General features: G+C 43.5%; 1 protein-coding gene across 3 annotated transcripts in view; it reads right to left on the reverse strand.

Annotated features, from left to right (window-relative positions):
• Positions 1-4,872: 4,872 nt before the first annotated feature.
• Positions 4,873-21,609, reverse strand: part of LOC112232179 (semaphorin-4A) — a 48,454-nt gene continuing 31,717 nt past the window's right edge. For 2 of the 3 annotated variants that reach the window (XM_042295536.1, XM_042295535.1), the window contains exons 3-15: positions 21,063-21,223; positions 20,695-20,754; positions 19,304-19,402; positions 16,130-16,235; positions 14,829-14,951; positions 14,186-14,313; positions 13,912-14,093; positions 13,170-13,314; positions 12,475-12,664; positions 12,249-12,364; positions 9,778-9,941; positions 7,113-7,204; positions 4,873-6,902 (exon numbers count right to left, since the gene is read on the reverse strand). In XM_042295536.1, the coding sequence (XP_042151470.1) occupies positions 6,046-6,902; positions 7,113-7,204; positions 9,778-9,941; positions 12,249-12,364; positions 12,475-12,664; positions 13,170-13,314; positions 13,912-14,093; positions 14,186-14,313; positions 14,829-14,951; positions 16,130-16,235; positions 19,304-19,402; positions 20,695-20,754; positions 21,063-21,223 (2,423 nt within the window). In that variant the 3' untranslated portion in view covers positions 4,873-6,045. The remainder of the gene's footprint in view (positions 6,903-7,112; positions 7,205-9,777; positions 9,942-12,248; positions 12,365-12,474; positions 12,665-13,169; positions 13,315-13,911; positions 14,094-14,185; positions 14,314-14,828; positions 14,952-16,129; positions 16,236-19,303; positions 19,403-20,694; positions 20,755-21,062; positions 21,224-21,609) is intronic. The other variant, XM_042295537.1, reaches the window with a different exon arrangement.

Consider the following 21,609-nt stretch of genomic DNA (forward strand, 5'->3'; position numbering starts at 1 on the left):
GGAGTATCTTCATTACTTGGTCCTTTGCCTCTTTCCTCCAGACGGATTGGAAAGAGAGACACAGATATTTGTCTTAAAGCTTAACATGGCTAAAGGGCATTATTACACCCTGGCCCCAGAAGTATAATATATCTATTTTTAACATATAATAAATGGCCAAAGTGGCTGTGAGCTTTCCCAAGATGTGTAATGACAGGTATTTTCTGCTTCAGCCTCCCAGACTCTTTTACAAGAGGCTGGCAGCTTGTTTTTTTCCCGCTGCGTTTGCTTTGGCTCCGACCATTAGAGCCTTGACATCTTTGTTAACTCTGATTTCAGACCTGTCTGTCAAATTCCAAACTTTCTATCAGTCAATCTGTCCCTCAAATGCCAAGTTCTGCCCTGCAAAGTAAACCCCTGTTTAAAAAGATTTAGTTAGTTGCTGATTGTGCAGTTTTGTTAACAACGAGACGTCATTGCAGCTTTACACATGTTCATCTAAGTCTTAGCCGTAGGTTAACTTGGGGATGCTTTGACAAGACCACTTGTTCAGCATCTGAATGGATAACTAAACGAGCCAATTCTACAACAAGTGCAGATGTAGCATTGACAGTGTTGTACATCCTCAATTTGTAGCACAGAAACACAAGGCTTATTTCTGTTGTTCATTTTTGATGTCCCATTATCGAAGACAACGTCAAGTCAAATCAAGAACAGGATTGTGTATTGCTTAGACACGTATTCATGACATGAATACAAATCAAAACATGGAAGACAAACTCTGAAAGCATCATGAATATTGAATTCTGCTGAATTTCTGCCTGAAACGGGACCAGTAATCCAGTTTCATGTCTGTGCGCACATGATGGTTCCCATCACGTTACTGTACTCCCTCAACCTGTTTCCACTGATATCCATCTAGACTGAGCGATGTGGAACTGGTAACATGCCTTTACCACACAGATCTATAGGCCTACAGTAGGTCCATAAAGAGCAGTCAGTCATCCCCCCCGTTGTGACCAATGTGGAAATAAGAAGGGGGAGGGAGACCATGGATGCAATTCCCCAACCCGTGTCTGTGTGGCCCAGACACCAGAGGGTCTCGCCCCTCAGTACCAGTAAGTCTTCCGGTTCCTCTTGGGCTCTTCGATGCCCAGCTTCTCCATCGCCTCCTCCTTCAGAGTCTTGAGGGAGGGCGGGTAAGTCTTCTCCATCACATCCTCCTTCAGAGTCTTGAGGGAGGGTAGGTAAGTCTTCTCTAGTGTGTCCTCCGGACTGGTGTCCGTCTGGGATGGCAGACACCAACCAAAAAAGAAGATTACAAAATTAGGAGTGTCAATTCAGAAGGAAGGGTGTGTGTGTGTAGTATACAAGCATGTAGCTGACCCAACTCACCTACAGTGCCTTCAGAAAGTATTCACATCCCTTGACTTATTTCACATTTTTTTGTTTTACAGACTAAATTTAAAATTGTATCAAATTAAGATTTTTTTTTGTTACTGGCCTACACACAATACCGCATAATGTCAAAGTGGAAGTATGTTTTTGAAACGTTTCAGTCAATAAGTATTCAACCCTTTTGTTATGGCAAACCTGAATAGATTCCGGAGTAGAAATGTGCTTTAAAAGTCACATAAGTTGTATGGACTCTGTGTTTAACATGCCTCAGTCAAGCAGTGAATTTCAAACACAGATTCAACCACAAAGATCAGGTAGGACTTCCAATGCAGGTACAAATCTGTTGTTCTGCCCCTGAACAGGCAGTTAACCCACTGTTCCTAGGCCGTCATTGAAAATAGAACTTGTTCTTAACTGACTTGCCTAGTTAAATAAAAAATGTTAGGCTAATGGCTGAATAAAACTTGACAGGGACTCTCCCCTCTCAGTCCTACATTACATTCACATCATTACCCTTCATGTGTTGATTTTATAGCAAGGAACTCCATGGTTAACAGTTTCTTTGTGTCTAGTATCTCTGCAAAAGAATTTGCCACATAGCTGCGATATCAGTGTTCTGTATCATATATCCTAAAGGTCTTCAATGTCCTTTTGTCTCATGACCACTTACTGTGTCCCCTGTGAAAACAGACCAGTCCTCAATCTATGAACGCATTTCTTCTCTTCTTGCCTGGTGGGTTCAATCTCTTGGCTGCTATTGTCCAAGGCCGACTTGTGCCGTAGCGGTAGTCTTTAGGGAAGGCAGCCTTAGCGGCCATTGACAGTACGGCTGTTAACTGCATTTTCCTGGCAAAAAAAAATCAAAACAGACCATTTTACTTTATTGGCTTGTAAAAATCAAAAGGGAGACAAAGATAAGTGATGATCTTGCAACATGTACTACTCAAAAGCTTAATTATGGATGCCCATACATGAACATAACAGTATAGTCACCACAGAATTAGGATCTCTAAGATAGTGATTATAGGCCTAGCTAGCTAGGTACATAGCGGGTCACATTTGTGTCAGTAAAAAAAGTATGAAAATGCACACATTTGTTCACACAGGGTATACTTAAAAAACGATTTTAATCTATTTTATAATGTTCAACTTTTCATCATAGCAAAAAATGTGCTGATCAGCACAGTGGAAACTAATTCTCTGAAATGATGAATCACGCTTCACCATCTGGTTGTCCGATGGATGAATCTGGGTTTGGCGGACGCCAGGACAACGCTACCTGCTCGAATGCAGTGTCCACTGTAAAGTTTGGTGGAGGAGGAAGAATGGGCTGGGGCTGTTTTTCATGGTTCGGGCTAGTTCCAATGAAGGGCAATCTTAACACGACAGCATTCGTTTACATTCTAGATGAGTCTGTGCTTCCAACTTTGTGGCAACAGTTTGGGGAAGGCCTTTTCCTGTTTCAGCATGACAATGCCATCGTGCACAAAGCGAGGTCCATACAGAAATGGTTTGTCGAGATCGGTGTGGAAGAACTTGACTGGCCTGCACAGAGCCCTGACTTCAACCACATCGAACACCATTGGGATGAATTCGAACACTGACTGCGAGCCAGGCCTAGTTGCCCAACATCAATGCCCGACCTCACTAATGCTCATGCCTAAATGGAAGCAAGTCTCCGCAGCAATGTTCCAACGTCTAGTGGAAAGCCTTCCCAGACGTGCGGAGGCTGATAGAGTAGCAAATGGGGGACCATCTCCAAATGAATGGCCATTATTTTGGAATGAGACGTTTGACGAGCAGGTGTCCACATTCTTTTGGTTATGTAGTGCATTTAACTCATTCATGGAATGACAGGAACACTTTAAATTTTTCCATTCATTTTAATTAATGAAATGTGTTACTCAAGTCTGGCATGGATATGGCCATATGATGAATCCAAAAAGGTGTAATGTGAACTCACATACCCTCCCCCCCAAAAAAGAAATACATTTAGCGTAGCCGCAGAGGTCCTGGCATGTGTACAATACATCCATTAGAATTATAATGAAGCCGAGAGTTATTTCCATTGTGATCTTTTTGTTTAACGTTATTTAGATATTCAGATGTCCAGTCGAAGCCATTCAGCACTGGATGCTGTCTCCACACGATTTGCCCAGTTTGTGACTCTTCATTTCATACTTTGATAATTGGCTGGTTTGACATTTGAATATATCCAACCTACTGACTTCACCATCTCGAGCCTCATGTCATGTCCCATGTTTAACCATCAAAATACAAACTATGACATAATGAACTAATTAGTTATTTTTGCTGTAATGATCACAAGACAACTAGATTGTTTTATGAACAAAATATATGCTTTAAGTTTTATGAGAACTAGTTGTTTCAGGTCCTGGCATAAAAAGAGTCACTGGATTCACAACACCTCGTACATTTTTCCACTCACTAATCGGGATGATACCCTCTCACCTTGAGCCTAGCAGCAGGCATGCCTGTTGCAGGTTAGACTAAAGTCATCTTGCTTAGTGGCCTTGGTTGGGCCGATGCTTTGCTGCAAATAAATAGAAGAATTGATCATTAACCTTTTGAAACTACTTAGGTGAATCACAGTGAATCGTCTCTCCTCTCTAAATCTACACAACCAATTTTCAGGTATTATGTTAGACAATAGTTGTAACACCCCAGTGCTCACAGCAGTCTCGTGTCCCTGTGAAAATACAACCGTATACAGAGTTAAGGATATCTTGTGTGTGAGAGACAGTTATCACCTGGCATCCTTAGTCTATCTACTGATGGTGTTCCATGATAAAATACATGGTTAATGTCAGTGCAGATTACTGGAGATTACCTACTATACATCTAGTTTGAATCACTTTGTGATAGATGGCAAGACTAATGCTAAACTGGTGTCAGTTGAGTGGCTGTTTCTGTGTAGTGGTCGCCACCCAGTGGACAAATGGGAGCGCTTTTAAAGAGACATTTTAAAAACTTCGTAAATTACCTACCTACAGGATATGGAGCCAGTTCAGTTGACAGACTACAAGTCTGTTACATCAAGTTACTGATGAAAATCAATCTGATCATGTTGAGTCCAGTCATCTTATCAGTTCATTGTAGGAAGCCATAACATGTCTCCATCTATCAAGCCCACTAAGTACCTTCTTGCATGTGGTACTGAGGCTGCGTTTACACAGGTCCACAGATTGATACACAGTCGGGTCTTTTGACTATGAAGACTTACGGGACACAAGCATATCTTTGTGAAGGAAAAAAACTTTCACAACACAGCACAATGGCCAATTTATATGAGAGAACAGGCTGGAGCCATTTTCTGTTAAATCCTACTCAAGGAAGCTTACATTAATAACATAATACTGTGAGGCGTTCAAATGCTTTAAAATAATGAGGTTTTCTGCAGTAGGCCTAAATTCAACACAAATGACAGATTTTGGTTTTGCACAAATTTAACTGTTTATTTGCAACATTAGAACGGTAAGATACGATTGTATAAAAATAAAGACAACTTATTTTTTTTTTTTTAAGTGGTTTGATCAGTACCAATGACAATAAGTACCATATTTGTTTAACTATTAGTCTTCCTCCTCCTCATCATGATCATAATCTAAAGCAGCTTAAAATGAACCACCTTTCATCCGTTTTCAGTCTCTGAATAGCTGTCTAGCAAAAAAAACATGTTTGTTTTCATCCAAAATGCAAATTTTGGCAATTTCACAGGTTTAAAGTGATTTTCAGATTTCTGTCCAGTTAATACACTGACAACACATGAACAAAACTAAAAGTCTCTAAACACCAGAATAATCTTGTTTGTTCTGGAAGAGATCAGCCTACAGTGTCAAATCAACATCATGTTCTCATGGCTTCACAGACCGCAGGATTTCCCAAAAATGTGCGTTTGGGTGAGAGGGAAAAAGAAAGTTGGAAACACTTGAAGTCATTGGCAGCACATTCAATAGAATGACAAAAAATAAACTGGTAAAAAAATAAATAAGAGTGGGGAAAAAGCCTTGTACCGTACAACGTGCTCCGTAAACGTCGCTGAAGCTGCAGAGTAAGAAAGTAGTTTAGCAATGTAGACCTGATGCTACAAAAAAAAAACACTGATCGAACAGATAAGGCTGTTTTTGTGTTCTTCGTGATATGCTTCCACACTGCCTGAGATTTGAGTGGACACATTAGTTAATAGTTAGTGGAAGAGAAATCTGTTTAGGAACCAATTCAGTTTTTTTGGTGGCAGTGTAGAGAGACAGTCCTTCGTGTACATTCGATACATTGGCTTTCTTGGCTCTTTCATTAAATACACAAAAACAGTCTAGTCGATTGATCCTCAAATCCAAAGTATATACAGCACAATATAATACACAATATTACATAAGAGCAGTGAGAGTCATGTTTATCAGTCTGCCCATTTGATTCACAGGCTGGTATCGTACCAGAATAAAACAGTGTCCTTTTAGTTGAGTTACCACAGTCTCAGGCCAAACAGTCTTTCTCCCCACCATGACAGTCCACACAATTCAGAGTGCTGCAGTTAGCCGTGTTGATGTAAAATCCCATGGCTCAGAGCGACCATGTAAAAGCTTCATTGCTCTCAGGAAGAGTGGATATGACTGTCAATAGTTAGGGTGTGAATACGGTCGACTGTGCTCAGATAGGGGTGTTGGGCAGATGCCCGTTGGAGCCCTTAGGTGTGCCGTTACACACAACCCCGTTGGCTTGGCCATTGTGAGCCGCCTGCCCGTTCCGCTTGCCTTTGCTGTGCGGTGACTGACCCCCCCGGAGGGCCTCCCGCTCCTGACGGCCACCCCTTTCCAAGTCCCTCCCTGGGGCGTTGGTTTGGGGAACCGTCCTACTGCGGCAGCGCTTCCTCATGCCGTACAGTGCAATGGTTAGCAGGATGCTGACGCAGCATGCTAGCAGTACAGATACCACCACCAGCTCCTTCAGGTAGGTTTGCCCCAGTGCCAGCTGCAGCTTGTCCCCTCCCAGCGACTTCACCTCAGTCTCCTCCGCCTGCTCCACCCAGAAGGTAAAGTTCCTGCTGGTCCGCCTTGTGGTGGCCTGAGTCTCACTTGCCGGCGCGGTGGTCTCCGGCTCGGTCTGCTTGGGCCACATCAAGGGCGGGGCGAGCCATCCTCCCGAGCTGGCCTGGGTGGTTCGGGGGAGGGCCTGGGTGGTTGTGGGGAGAGCTGAGCTCTGGGGCAGGGTGGGCATCACGCCAGGGGCAGTGGCCTGAGTGGTGGGGCTGCTCTTCTGCTTTACCTGGTAGATGGCCAGGTTCTGCTGGAAGCCATTCTCTGTGGAGAGACACAGGTAGTGGCCCAGGGTTGTGGGCGTGGCCAGGAAGTGCAGGCTTCCGTCCTCCAGCTGCAGGTAGAGCTCCGGGGAGAGGCGGCTGTTGGGTCGCTCCCAGTGGCGGTGGGCCAGGCTCGAGGCCTCTGGACACTGCAGTCGCACCACCTCATTCAGGAACACCAACACCAGCTCGCCTGGGGGAAAGGAGTCTAACAGAATTCAGGAGTCACTGACTGAGGCCCAAGTTCAGATTGAGCCAGATGCTAGTTATGGCAGTTAGCGGCTAGCCCACACACATACAATGCAGTGTGTATCCATCTATAGACTAGTCTGGCAGATAGATAATAGGATAAGCATGGAGATGTTTGTCTACAAAGTTCCCTGTAAGCATGAAGGCTGTTTACACTAGTGGTTCTCACCTGCGTTTCCTTTGTGCAGTCCAGACCTGGATCTGGGCATCATGGGCGACGCACACGCCTCCTGCACATTCCCTCCATCCACATCCTGGCCTCTGTAGAAGAGGAGATAAACACTGTCAGTGTGTGCATTTTTTTGTTTTTACGTGTGTGTACAGTGCATTCGGAGAGTATTCAGACCCCTTGACTTTCTCCACATTTTGCCTTCTTTACAGCCTTATTCTAAAATGGATTTTAAAAAATGTAAAAATTCAATCTACACACAATGCCCAATAATGACAAACCAAAAACATGTTTTTTGAAAATTGCAAATGTATAAAAAAATACAAAACTGAAATATCACATTTACATAAGTATTCAGACCATTTACACAGTACTTTGTGTACCTTTACAAATCATGTCCAATCAGTTGAATTTACTACAGGTGGACTCCAATCAAGTTGTATGCAAGCTACAATCTGCAATATTAAAGCTGATCGAGAATGATCAATGGAAACAGGATGCACCTGAGCTCAATTTCAAGTCTCATAGCAAAGGGTTTGAATACTTATGTGAATAAGGTATGTTCTTTATTTTTAATACACTTTCAAAGATTTCTAAAAAACTATTTAGGCTTTGTCATTATGGGGTATTGTGTGGAGATCGATGAAAAAAAAAAAAAAGTGTTCGCTCAGCAAGGCTGTAACCTAACAAAATGTGGAAAAAGTCAACGGGTCTGAATACTTTCCGAATGCACTGTATGTGAGTTTGTGTGATATATTCTGTGCGTCTGTTCATACAAAGATCCTGTTTACATTCTGGTTAACTTTAATGTCTGTTTTTTTGTACAAGAGATTTGTAGCTACACACTGAACAAGGCTACAAAGCCAAAACGTCTGAGTACACTATCCCTGATCTAGTAACAAAAAAATGAAGTAAACTTTGTGATATTTTTATTATTATTTATTTATTTGTACCTTTATTTAACTAGGCAAGTCAGTTAAGAACAAATTTTTATTTTCAATGGCGGCCTAGGAACAGTGTGTTAACTGCCTGTTCAGGTGCAGAACGACAGATTTGTACCTTGTCAGCTCAGGGTTTTGAACTTGCAACCTTTCGGTTACTAGTCCAACGCTCTAACCACTAGGCTACCCTGCCGCCCCTTTGAGTGTGGACCCATTACACTTTTTTTGCTCATCTGAATCCACAGGTATTACACACAAACTAAACTTCTGGTAGAGCGCAATGGTTACTTCTTGATTAACTCCATAAAAATAAAATGGACCCAATAAATTACACATGACCCAATAAAGAGACAAAAGCATGTGGACGCCTGCTCGTCGAATATCTCATTCCAAAATCATGGGCATTAATATGGAGTTGGTCAATCCTTTCTGGGACAGCTTTCCCCTAGATGTTGGAACATTGCTGCAGGGACTTACTTCCATTCAGCCACGAGCATTAGTGAGGTCGGGCACTGATGTTGGGCGATTCGGCGTTCCAAAGTTGTTCGATGGGGTTGAGGTCAGGGCTCTGGGCAGGCCAATCAAGTTCTTCCACACCAATCTTGACAAAGTATTTCTGTATGGACCTCGCTTTGTGCATGGGGTATTGTCATGCTGATACAGGAAAAGGCCTTCCCCAAACTGTTGCCACAAAGCTGGAAGCACAGAATCGTCTAGAATGTAATTGTATGCTGAGGCATTAAGACTTCCCTTCACTGGAACTAAGGGGCCTAGCCCGAACCATGAAAAACATCCCCAGACCATTAATCATCCTACAAAATTTACAGTGTGCAATATGCATTCGTGCAGATAGCATTTCTCTTGGCATCCAACAAACCCAGATTTGTCCATTGGACTGCCAGGTGTTGAAGCGTGATTCATCCCTCCAGAGAACACGTTTCCACTGCTCCAGTGTCCAATGGTGGCGAGCTTTACACCACTCGTGTGCGGCTGCTTGGCCATGGAAACCCATTCCATGAAGCGCCCGACGAACAGTTCTTGCGCTGATGTTGCTTCCAGAGGAAGTTTGGAACTCGGTAGTGAGTATTGTAACTGGGGTCAGACCATTTTTACACGCTACGCGCTTCAGCTGTTCTGTTCTGTGAGCTTGTGTGGCCTACCACTTCGCGGCTGAGCCGCTGTTGCTCCTAGATGTTTCCACTTCACAATAACAGCACTTACAGTTGACCGGGGCTGCTCTAGCAGGGCAGAAATTTGACGAACTGACAGTGCCACATTGAAAGTCACTACGCTCAAGGCCATTCTACTGCCAATGTTTGTCTATTTAATTTTTTATTTAACTAGGAAAGTCAGTTAAGAACAAATTCTGCCTTGAACTGAACTGCCTTGTTCAGGGGCAGAAGGACAGATTTTTTTGCCTTGTCCTTTTACCTTACCCGAAATAAATATTCTGTTTTTTCTTAAATAGTATGTGCCGGTTTTCGAGAAACATTAATCCTACTCCTGTACTTGTGCGTCAGGGAATCCAGCCCTGAAGGAAATACATGAATTCCACCAAATCTAAAATGTCACAGCCTTTATCCAAAAGTAATTCCTTACACCCGGCTCTACGCAAGGTGTATATTACGCTTGCCATGGTACATTCTATAAATCCTACAGTGTATTGGTGTTTTAGCTGCTGGGTGGAGTGGTTGTAATGGAACGTGACGGGGTGTGACACTCACACGTTGCCCTGGATGCTGGTGGCGTGGGTACAGACTTTGACGGAGGGGTCCCAGCCACAGAAAGGATCCCGGGACAGCACACACTCGGCACAGCTCCTGTAGTAGGAGCAGTTGGAGGCCGGGACCCTCACCACGCCTTCGGATGAGCCCACAAACACCACACACTGTGTGTGTGGGGGGGTGGGGGTGGAAGGATAGCGTTAGTGCTAAGTCGCTAATGTTAGTGTACAGCAGAGGTCACCGACCTTTTCTGAGTTTTGCGTCCAAAAGCAAGCCGAGATCCACCGCCCAGATTGATTTATATTTTTAACTTTCGTTTTTATTTGACTGGATTTAATAGCCTGCATCGAATGGTCAGTCTAAGGGTAGGGAGGGAGGGAGCAGCAATGAGGCTGCCTCTCACGGGACGCACCTTCCCTCCACTCTCCCTTCCTCCGCTGAGAAAAGGGGACAGTCTTCCAGCTGATGGCGAAACTCAAGTCGCACTGCATTCTTTTCTTGCCTCGAGCAGCATTTCATGTTACTCCGATGACCAGAGAAAGTTACATATTCCTCGATTTTAACAAAGACAAGCCGCTAATATTAACAAGGCAAGCTTATCGGAGCACTTTGCTGTACTCATTGATTGCAGCTGCAGTGCTGGTTGTACAGTAGTAAGTGGAAGTAGAGAGAACTTTTTTTGGGCGGGGCTTATATATATATATATATATATTTTTTTTTTTTTACTTATAAAAACAGCAGATTTTTTTCTGTATTCACTGAGTCTCTAGCTTGTCATGATTTTAAAAAGTTTTGAAATCTCACAGTATCAATTTTGCTGTGTATCCAAAGCTTATTTTTTACAGTCTATGGCTCGAGGAAACTGTGCAGACACGGATATCTGATTGGCCAACGGTAGGCCTATAAGTGCACTTGATTTGTTTTCTGGGCCTGCCGGGTAGGCGGAGATCTACCGTCAGACACATGAAATGCTTCAAAATGGGAACACTTTCCTTCCCGGCGTTAGGGTTGCTGATTGAAGTGCACCAACCACCATCAGCACAAAAAATAAATAAATAAAATAAGTTTGTTTTTTTGGAAAGCAAGACTATTGTTTTTTACAGAAATGCTTTGGAAATCAACCCGGTTGGTGACCACTGGTGTACAGCTATGGCAAACAACATAGGGGGATAAGGATAGAAACATGTTAGCATTAGTATACACTTACATGAACAAAGGAACAAACTGATTTATTGGGTATTATTTACGAGAACGATTCATTGAAGCAAATTTTGACAGTTAGTCTTGGAAGTGTGTTGCTCTCAACACTCGGGCTGTGGTCTAGGTCACGTACTGAATATAAGCACTTCTTCAACCGATAAAAGTGTCCGCTAAATAACCATATTTCGGGTTCAGTCAGAGAACAAAGATTCTCTGCGACGTGTGTTGTGACCCCTACGTGACATGTACAGTACATTATGTCTTAGCTACATAAATAAATTATGATTTCAACAGACAGCACATGCATGGTGAACCAGAACCATACTACACACACACACACGCTGAACCATACTACACACACGCTCGCTGATCCAGAACCATACTGCACACACACGCTGATCCAGAACCATACTGAGCACACACGCTGAACCATACGGCGCACACACACACGCCGAACCATACTGCACACACGCATGCACACCTTGAATACATTTGTCACACTGAAGCGCAGCGTCATGAACACACATCATAGACAGACAGCTCTCCAGCTTATTTCTCTCACTCGCTCTCTCGTGCAGCAGATCCGAGAGAGAGCGGGCTTATCGGTGCTAATACCATGGCCTTCTTTACGGTCATCCTGCCTCGGACACACCGTCCTGCAAAACCTTACCAGCTTCTGTTCATTTAGCCTACACTATGGTCTACAGTGTACACTTAACAATAGTAAAAAAACAGTAAGAAAAAATTAATTTGTATTTGTCATCAGAATTTCATTATTTGTGAGGAAGGCTGTTAGATAAAACCTTGAAATATTATATGCAGTGGTAATAAAGATGTTTAACGGAGTTTCTGCATGTGTAATTGACTTTGTGTCTATTCCTTGCTAACCAACCATCTCGCACTTCGCAGAAGGCATGTAGCCATTAAGTGACACACACACTCCCCAGGCCATGTCCACCTGTCAGTCACCAGCAGATGTGACGTGATTGGTTTAGACCTCTGGGCATATTGGTGGGGTTCGAGAGCAGACAAACCCAGCGCACACACAGGAATGTGACAGGCAAAGTTAATGTCAAGGTTACATCTCCTGAGAGCTTTGGCGACAGGGAGATTCACTGTTTGCATCGTTCGCGGCTGAAGTGCTAATGTTAAGTGCCAGCAGGCCCCTGTGGTGTAGAGGCCACTTCAAATGTAATGTGACAGCGAGGCGAGGGTAAAGTGGGATGAGTACCTGACTTGAGATAGAGAATACCTAATGACGAGAAAGGTACCTTGGCTATTGAGAGCAGGAGGTTCTTCACGGCCTGAGGCTGCTCGAAGACCTGGATCTCCTCAACGATGTGGGCACCCTTCTCCAGCAGCACTGCTTTGTGGAGGTATCCCGATTCTGAAAGCAAGCATTTGAGCAGAAATGACTAAACACGGTATTGGTGCATACATGTACCGAGTGACACATTGATATTTAGGTCGATTCCGGTTGAAAACAACGTCCAGTACCTGTGAGCAGGAAGAGTACGGTGTAGTCCTTGCCGTTGGCGGCCTGTACACGCTGGGTGACCACGTGGCTGTAGCGCTGGTCAGGTGACACCATGGTCAGGCTTCGCCCCACAGGGTGTACGCTGTCGTCCGCAAGGAAGTTCTCTTTGACAAAGCGAAGGGTGTTGTCCGAGGCGTTGTGCAGGCCACACTGAGAGGAGGGAGAGAGAGGGATTTTACATCCAGCTGTATGCCAATTGGCCTGTGTGGGAGTCATCCACAACAAGTATGCTAAGGAGATTGAAGAAACTTTGAATAAAAGGAGATTAAAGTCGTAAATCTCCGATATCACATTTGTTATGCCAAGTTAAATGTGTGTAAGTTTCTTCTTTACTGAACATCAAACCAGGCCACGCTTATGATCTTAGGCATGGCTGATTGATCCTCAATGCAATACATCATGGGGAGACACCACTGTGTAAACAAATCAGAAACGTAACTAACATTTACCTAGGCAAGGATAAACAAGGCATTCACCCGGCATTGTTTGGTCTGAGTAGCTTTTGTTCCGTTGGGTCTTCAGAAGTTGTTTTTAATTCTTAATTATATTTTCCTTTCATCCAATCTCTTTGAAGAAGTCAATTTGCTAACAAGCTAATTTATTTCTGCTGACCCTCAGGGGACCTCTTGTCATTCGAGACGGAGACACAGCTTACCTCTCCAGGGTTGGCGACCTTTTCCTGAACCCGCATGCTCCACCGTAGCGTGTCCCGATTCAGGACCTTGTAGTTGCCTGCAAAAACTGCTTTGATGTCGCCCAGGCGAAACGCACACACTGCCGACCGCCCTGAGTTCACTGACCTAGTAGTGCACAAACATCAAAGACACTTGCGGTCACAACCGTCCTACAATCTGGTAGCAGCTAAAGTAAATAACTTAAAAACTTGGCAAAGGAACTTGACATGCAATTTTTTAAAGCACAAACACACTTCTTGTTTCAAAAAGCCTCAACATTCCAACTAGTAAAACATTTTTTTTTTTTTTAAAGGTGTTCTTGTTTGACAAATGTTTTTCTGGGATTCAAATATAATTTGGAGTTCATAATACTATACTATAAATGACCGGGACTGGTCATCCTCTAGCAAGGTACAGGTAATATCAACATTCTTAATAGTGTGTTGTCCACCACAGGCTGTCAGAACAGCTTCAATGCTCATTGGCATAGTTTCTACAATTCTATTAGAGGGATGTGACACCATTTTTTTAGAAGAAATTCTATAATTTTGTTGTTGATGTGGTGGAAAATGGCATCTCAGGCACCACTCCAGAAAGTGTTCAATTGGGTTGAGATCTGGTGACAGACCTGTAAGACCTGCTAACAAGAAACAACGGTTGCCATTCATACAGGAGATGTCAGATGACTTAATCCCATTCATAGCGAATGTCTAAACTACTGACCACTGAGAGCTGAAGATGCCGAAGAAGAGAGTGTCGTCCACTGGGGCGCCCTCAGGTGGCGGGAGGGTGACGATGTCCTGGATGACGTTATAGGGCAGCTCGTTGTCAGACTGGCACAGGAGCTGGGCTTTGGCAAAGGTGGTCCAGCGTCGCTGCAGGGTACGCTGGCCCCCAATGTCACTCTGGGACAAACAGGAAATGGTTGAGAGGATTATCATTAAACACGCATCTTGCACACACTCGAAGTACAACCACACAATAATGCATCTCTTACCGTGCAGACTTGGGCGATGCGAGATACAGTGAACTTGTCGATGAAGTCGTACTCCCGGCCCACCTCGCTGAAGAAGAAATAGATCTTCTCCTCGCTGGGGACGAAGTTGGAGCTGATGAAAGTGGGATCTGGAGAAAAAGATTGAACAATTGGCTAGACTAATCGAGAGATAAGTGTGTTACTGAAAGCTTGTTAGGCACATTAATTAACAAAGGAATCATTTGAACGCAGTCCAGACGTATTGGTTAGGAGGCTTAACCAACAGACTTATAAACTACGTCCTTAAATGTAGCTCTTTAAAATGCACATTTCCTTTTAGCTGTACTTTGTGGAATAGGTCACATGTAGAGTACCAGTCAAAAGTGGACACACCTACTCATTCCAGGGTTTCTTTATTCTTACTATTTTCTACATTGTAGAATAATAGTGAAGACATCACAACTATGAAATAACACATATGGACTCGTGTAGTAACCAAAATAAGTGTTAAACAAATCAAAATATATTTAGATTTGAGATTCTACAAAGTAGGGGGTGCAACTCAATATTAGGAAGGCCGTCCTAATGTTTTATACACTCAGTGTATGTAAGCGCCTTGGGGATGTGTGTAATACATCATGAGTAGTTTGTTGCAGACACGTACCCTCCAGCCAGCCCAAAGTGTCATCCAGCTTCAGATCAACATGGCTGCCCTCGCTGAGGTGGCGGGAGATGACCGGCCGGTTTCCCATGTAGTCCGCTACTGTTCCAGTGTACAGCTCTCCATCTGAACACACACACACACACACACACACACACACACACTGAGTGTCATCCAGTACAAGGCATGTGAATCTGAGTAAACATACAGGAGAATGACATAAGAGCCAAAGCTGAACATTTCCTCCACCATTAACAGAGTCCAATACCTTTATTATATGACAGAGTTAAAGAAATGTACTGGCTTTGGATGACAACAAGGTCATGTTCAGAGGAAAGAAAAACTATTATTGAACAGTCCGTGCATGTAATCATTATGTAATGTGCTAGAAATGGCCATGCACATCAAGACACAATGCCTTAGCAGGTGACGAGAGATTCTGTCAAGACGTGATATTTATTGCAAGGGACATGACCCAAATACAAGATGTGTGCATTGTTAACCATTAACCTTGCGTAGTACGTCTCAGCTGTCATAACAGCAAGCTTTGCTGGGGACAGATTCTCACAACCTGTTGTGACAGGCGTAATGACTATTTATGAAAGTCATATCCAGGGACATTTAAAACATCCCCCTCTTGGTCAGTGAAATCACAATCTCGAAAACATAAAATGTTAATTATGGCCAATGAAAGTAGCCAATAAGCCTAATCAGGATACATATGTAAATACATATCTTACCCATAAACCCCCTCCACCAGGTACTGTAAATGTTTGCTAGCAGTCACATGCCGCTCACATAAAGGCAAAGACATCAGGCCAAGGGTTTATGGGCAATATTAGCATCTGCTGCTCCTCTCTCTCAGACACCATCACAGATTAAAACGCCACCACATTACCACCACCTACACTACTCGTAACCCCTACCCTACAATGAGATGGGACAAATGTGACGACATCGAAGAGACTAAGAATCCCACATGGATCCCTATCCCCCTAGGCACTCCTGTAGATCTGAAATGATTTTTTCAAGCAATGTTTTTAATTGCTTGATGTTGCCTTCTCATAGGTTGGGTGAAATTTTCACCATACAACTCAGACCTATCAAATCCTTTCAGATCTAAAAGGAGTAGACACCAGTATACCATAACATGTCTGATATCATTGGTTGGTAATGGCACACTTCCTGGAGAATGTTTAAAGCTATGATGTCATCATTGCCCATAGCCAATTACATTTCCTTGTCTAAAGGCTCTGTCCTGTGGTTCTTTAACTACCCTCCACTTCCTGTGAGTCATCTCTTACCAACGGTGATGGCTGAGTTACGTTGGTAGGGGTCATAGGGGCAGCGACCTCTGCCCTCCTCTGGCTTTCCGCTGGGGCTTGTTACCAGGGAGAACGTCTCAGAGTTCTATAGGGAAAAGAGCAGAGTAGAGTGAGGCCTGGAAGGAAGCAGAAGTAATTCCACTACCTAAGAATAGTAAGTGAACCTTTACTTAACTAGGCAAGTCTGTTAAGAACAAATTCTTATTTACAATGACAGCCTACCGGGGAGCAGTGGGTTAACTGCCTTGTTCAGGGGCAAAGACAGATTTTTACCTTGTCAGCTTGAGGAGTCTATCCAGCAACCTTTCGGTTACTGGCCCAACACTAACCACTAGGCTACCTGCCGCCGCAGTAAAGGCCCCTTTACTGGCTCAAATAGCCGACCAATCAGCCTGTTACCAACCCTTGGTAAACTTTTGGAAAAAATGTTTTACCAGATACAATGCTATTTCACAGTAAACAAAATGGCAAACACACTTATAGAGAAGGACATTCAACAAGCACTGCATTTACACAAATGACAGAGAAATTGATGATAAAAAGATTGTGGGGGCTGTTTTGTTAGGACTTCAGTGCGGCTTTTAACATTATCGATCATAGTCTGCTGCTGGAAAAACACCCCCTGCTATCTTGTGGATAAAGAGTTGCCTGTCTAACAGAACACAGAGGGTGTTCTTCAATGGAACCCTCTCCAACATAATCCAGGTAGAATCTGGAATTCCCCAGGGCAGCTGTCTAGGCCCCTTACTTTTTTCAATCTTTAGTATCGACATGCCACTGGCTTTGAGTAAAGCCAGTGTCTATGTATGCAGATGACAACACTGTACACATCAGCTACAAGAGTGACTGAAATGACTGCAAAACTTAAAGCTGCAGTTAGTTTCAGAATGGGTGGCAAGGAATAAATTAGTCCTTAATATTTCAAAAACTAAAAAGCATTGTATTTGGGACAACTCATTCACTAAACCTCAACTAAATCTCATAATGAATCATGTGGAAATTGAGCAAGTTGAGGTGACTAAACGGATTGTAAACTGTCATGGTCAAAACATATTGATACAACAGTAGTTAAGATGGGGAGAAGTCTGTCCATAATAAAGCGCTACTCTACATACTTAACAGTACTATCAACAAGGGAGGTCCTACAGGCCCTAGTTTCGTCACACCTGGACTACTGTTTAGTCGTGTGGTGAGGTGCCACAAAGAAAGACTTAAGAAAAATGCAATTGGCTCAGAACAGGGCAGCACGGCTAGCCCTTGTATGTACACAGAGAGCTAACAATAATATGCATGCCAATCTCTCCTGGCTCAAAGTGGAGGAGAGATTGACTTCATTAATACTTCTATTTATGAGAGGTATTGACATGTTGAATGCACCGAGGTGTCTGTTTGAACCACTGGCACACAGCAAGGAAGCCCATCCATACCCCACAAGATTTGCGACAAGAGGTCTCTTCACAGTCTCCAAGTCCAGAACAGACTATGTGAAGCGCACAATACTACATAGAGCCATTACCACATGGAACTCTATACCACATCAAGTAACTGATGCAAACAGTAACATTTTATTTAAAAAACACCTTATGGAACAGCAGTGACTGAAGCAACACAAACATAGGCACAGACACCTACACACACACGATACATACGCACTATACACAGATTTGTTGTGTGTTGTAGATATGTGGTAGTGGAGTAGGGGCCTGAGGGCACAAACTTAGTGTGTTGTGAAATTTGTTGAGAATGTATTGTAATGTTTTTAAAAATGGTATAACTGCCTTATTTTTGCTGGACCCCAGGAAGAGTAGCAGCTGAATTGGCAGGAACTAAATGGGGAAAAATACACCAAATTACTCAAGAGGGAGCCAAAGTTATGCGTTTAGTGCGGTTTTATCTAACATCATAAGTTAGACGCGCTACACTGGATTCGTAATTAACCACGAGTGATACTGTAGTCAATGAATCCTGCTACAATGGCCGTGGTTAGCAAAGTGTAATTTTGAACCTTGAAATTTTGCTCTGTGTCCACTTTCTGCTAATTGACCATTGGCTCACGAGGGTAAATACTTGATTAAGTGGCTTGTACTTCCTCGGGGATACACTTCCAATGTAGCAGCTAAAAACCTGCAAGTGCTACACTGCTAGAGATCATTACCTCGATGTAAAACGGGCCCAAATGTAAAATGGTTACTAAAGACAGACAGGCATCTGAGGCTAAAGTACGCTTTGTTCTAGCTAAGTATATAAAGTATATATTTTTTCAATCATCTATACCACAGACACATACAAGTGTTGCCCTGTTTTGGGCATCATTACATGTGAGGGATGTCCTGTCTGAGTGGCCTGGCCGGCGTTGGCTATGTGAGTGTAGTACAATAAAGCTGTCAGCATCAACATGACCAGAGTTAACACAGGCTTGACTGGGGGTTACACGAGGATCCATTTTCTTAATCATCACACAGAAATGCTCTTCCACGCACACACACACAGTCTCAGCCCGTGGGCATCAGACTAAGGGGACGAGCCAGCAGAGTACGAAAACATTACCGGGGCTGGTCGTTGAGCTCAGTACCGCACATAACTGGCTCAAGAAATTATCAATCTCGTGTGAAGCACCGGCACGCACGTTTCTGGGCCAAGAAAATTACCTACTGCCGTGATGTGCTTGACACTAATGTCTTCGCCATTGGATAGCTAATATCTAATATGGGTTTACTGTACAGCCCATGACCAAGCACCATTACCCTCTTAACAGAGTTGGAGAAGATACTCAGAGGGCTGGATGGAACAAAAACAATACAGAGAGGATTGAGGGAGGCGGTCACGGAAGGAGAGAGCAAATAGGGATAAACAACCAATAAAACAAGTTAGAGTGATAGAAATGTAAGATTGTGTGGGAGGAACAGTACAAGCATGTTCATTTCTTGCTGTCCTCACTGTATTTGTCCTTGAGTACACTGAATCATACATTTGGTGACGATAAAGCTTGTTTTTAATTTGAATATGGAGTATGAGAAAAGTATTGAGGAAATAATATTATGTAGGTGTGGGTTCCAATACACTGTACAAATATATGTCATGCCAGTAAAAGCTAGTTACAGTAAGAGAAACGTGGAAAGAGAAACAGATTGCTTCGAAAGAAGAGCATCTTACGATGTAGGTGCAGCGTGGGCTGAAGGCGAAGGTTCCACAGGCGTACATGTGCGTGGAGTTCAAGAACTGCAGCACCCGGATGAAGTTGGGACAGTCCGCCTGAGGGGGGGGGGGCAGAAAGAGAGGATACACAAGACAGAGAACGTGTTAAGACGGTGCAAATAACTAGGTATCGTCCTTAGAAATGTGGGTGCAGGGCGAGATGGAGAAAGCGGATAGACAGTGTTGTTAAACATTTTCCTAATCCTGGTCCTTGAGGTACACTGTGTGCTACACAGCTGGTCACTCCAGTCTAAACAATACTCATGTTCTAGGAATTGTAGAATATAAACGTTTTGCCAAGTTTGATAGGCGATAGCCAAACCTAATAAATAAACCTTCAAAACCCAATGAACTTCAGAACCAGAACTGGGTGACCCTGCAGAAACGCTTGGGTCAGTCTGTCTAGAGAGAGCAGGTCAGGGGGAGGGAGCACCAGTGAGCTAATAGCTCTGGTAACCCTGATCTCATTACTTAGTTTAAATGGGGCCACACGTGGAGGCTTACTTCAAGGGAGGCCTACATTAAAGGGACTCTCCGGTACTTTTGTATACTTTTAGCCGGTAGGTGTGAAAGTAGCGCTCACGAGCCAAAAGCAGTTCATCAATACAGTGCCTTTGGAAAGTATTCAGACCCCTTGATTTAATCCACATTTTGTTACGTTACAGCTTTATTCTCAAATGTATTCAATTGTTTTTTTCACCCCCATCAATCTACACGCAATACCCCATACTTGAATTACAAGTTGAGATTGAGAAATTAAAATAGTAGCTCTTTTTAAAAACGTGTCCATCAAAACATAACACGCCATTGCGTTTCGAATTGAAGATGCTTCAAATGTGGCTAAACCCATTGCCACAGATGCTAGGTACAGGCCCATTCTGTAGGTCTGCTAATCCCGATTGGAATAAGACCATCTGGTATCGACTTCCTCCTTTTGTATCGCTGGCACATTGACGGCCAGAAAGACGGTTAAAGTTATCCAATTAAATAGCTAAACAATTCCATTAGAGAATTACAGTCTTGGTGGGGTGGCTGTTGGTGGAATGCAGTGACAGCTGTGCCTCCAGTAAGTAATGCTTCTCCTCCAATTACTAGACAGACCAGAACCCCCGTGCACAGCCTCATCCTATCCCCGCACCTACTTGTGTTGTATTAATTTCTTATTCTAACGGATTAAGGTATAAATCAAAGTTCAAATGAAGTGCTATTGAAAACTCTTGCAACGGAAGCCCCGGATATTGACTCAGGGGCCTAAACTGCCCGTCTAAGATCAAATCTAGGGGAAACACTGGCAGCATGCGGCATTAATAATGCTAATGAGTGGATTGGCTGAGCTAGGGTTAACTTGCCTTCTTCTTGCCCTTCATGGAGCATTCATCCAGGTCCTTCACAGAGGGGGACCAGTCCAACTGGGAGAAGAATGGAGGGATAGAGGTCAGTGTTACGACTGTTGAACCAGCTGTGTTTGTGTTTCAGATGACAACCGCTGAATTAAACCACTGGAAGGGGGACATTTTCTCCAGTGTTGAATATTTCCAATACAGCCTGTATGAACTGTAGGGCTTAGGTATTTTCCAACCAAATCTGGTGGTCTTATGCAGGGTACTTACTTACAGGGTTTATACAGATTCATGAAGTCTCAAAGCTGATCATACTCATTAACAACTTTGTGATTAGATGGGTGTAAACGTCAATGGTAAAAGGTCAACCCCCCCACCTTGCTCCTCATCACAATGACATCCTCCTGGCTGGCATCCAATGAGAGCACTGCATCCCGCGCTCCCACAAACAACGTGTCTCCGTTGTCGCTTAGCAACAGTGTGGTGGTGTTGCCGACGTCCGAGCTGTCGAAGTGACTGAGAGACCTCCCGGGTGTACCTGTTATGCAAGACATGAAAGTGGCAGGCGTTAGGTTTCCCTTTCCCATTCAAAATAAAGCGCATGCAGATACAGTTGAACCTTCATATCATGCGGACTTCCACACGAAGCAACGAGTATAACACGGCTCAGATAGTTGGAACATGCTGTCGACACCAAAGGTTGTGGGTTTGAATCCTGCATAAACTATCCATGTTGGATTGGAGTCACTCGTAAATGGTCAAAAATAATATTCACATAGGCCTACGTTCTCAGCAGCAGAAACGTAACAAAACTCAAACGACTCTGAACAGAGGGCTTTTAAAAACCGGTCCTCAAAGACACTAGATTAAGGGTTAGGTTAAAATAGACTTAATAAAGATTACATATTATTAATATCCCAATAC

The sequence above is a fragment of the Oncorhynchus tshawytscha genome, linkage group LG13 (genome assembly GCF_018296145.1).
Source record: "Oncorhynchus tshawytscha isolate Ot180627B linkage group LG13, Otsh_v2.0, whole genome shotgun sequence".
Taxonomy (NCBI): Eukaryota; Metazoa; Chordata; class Actinopteri; order Salmoniformes; family Salmonidae; genus Oncorhynchus; species Oncorhynchus tshawytscha.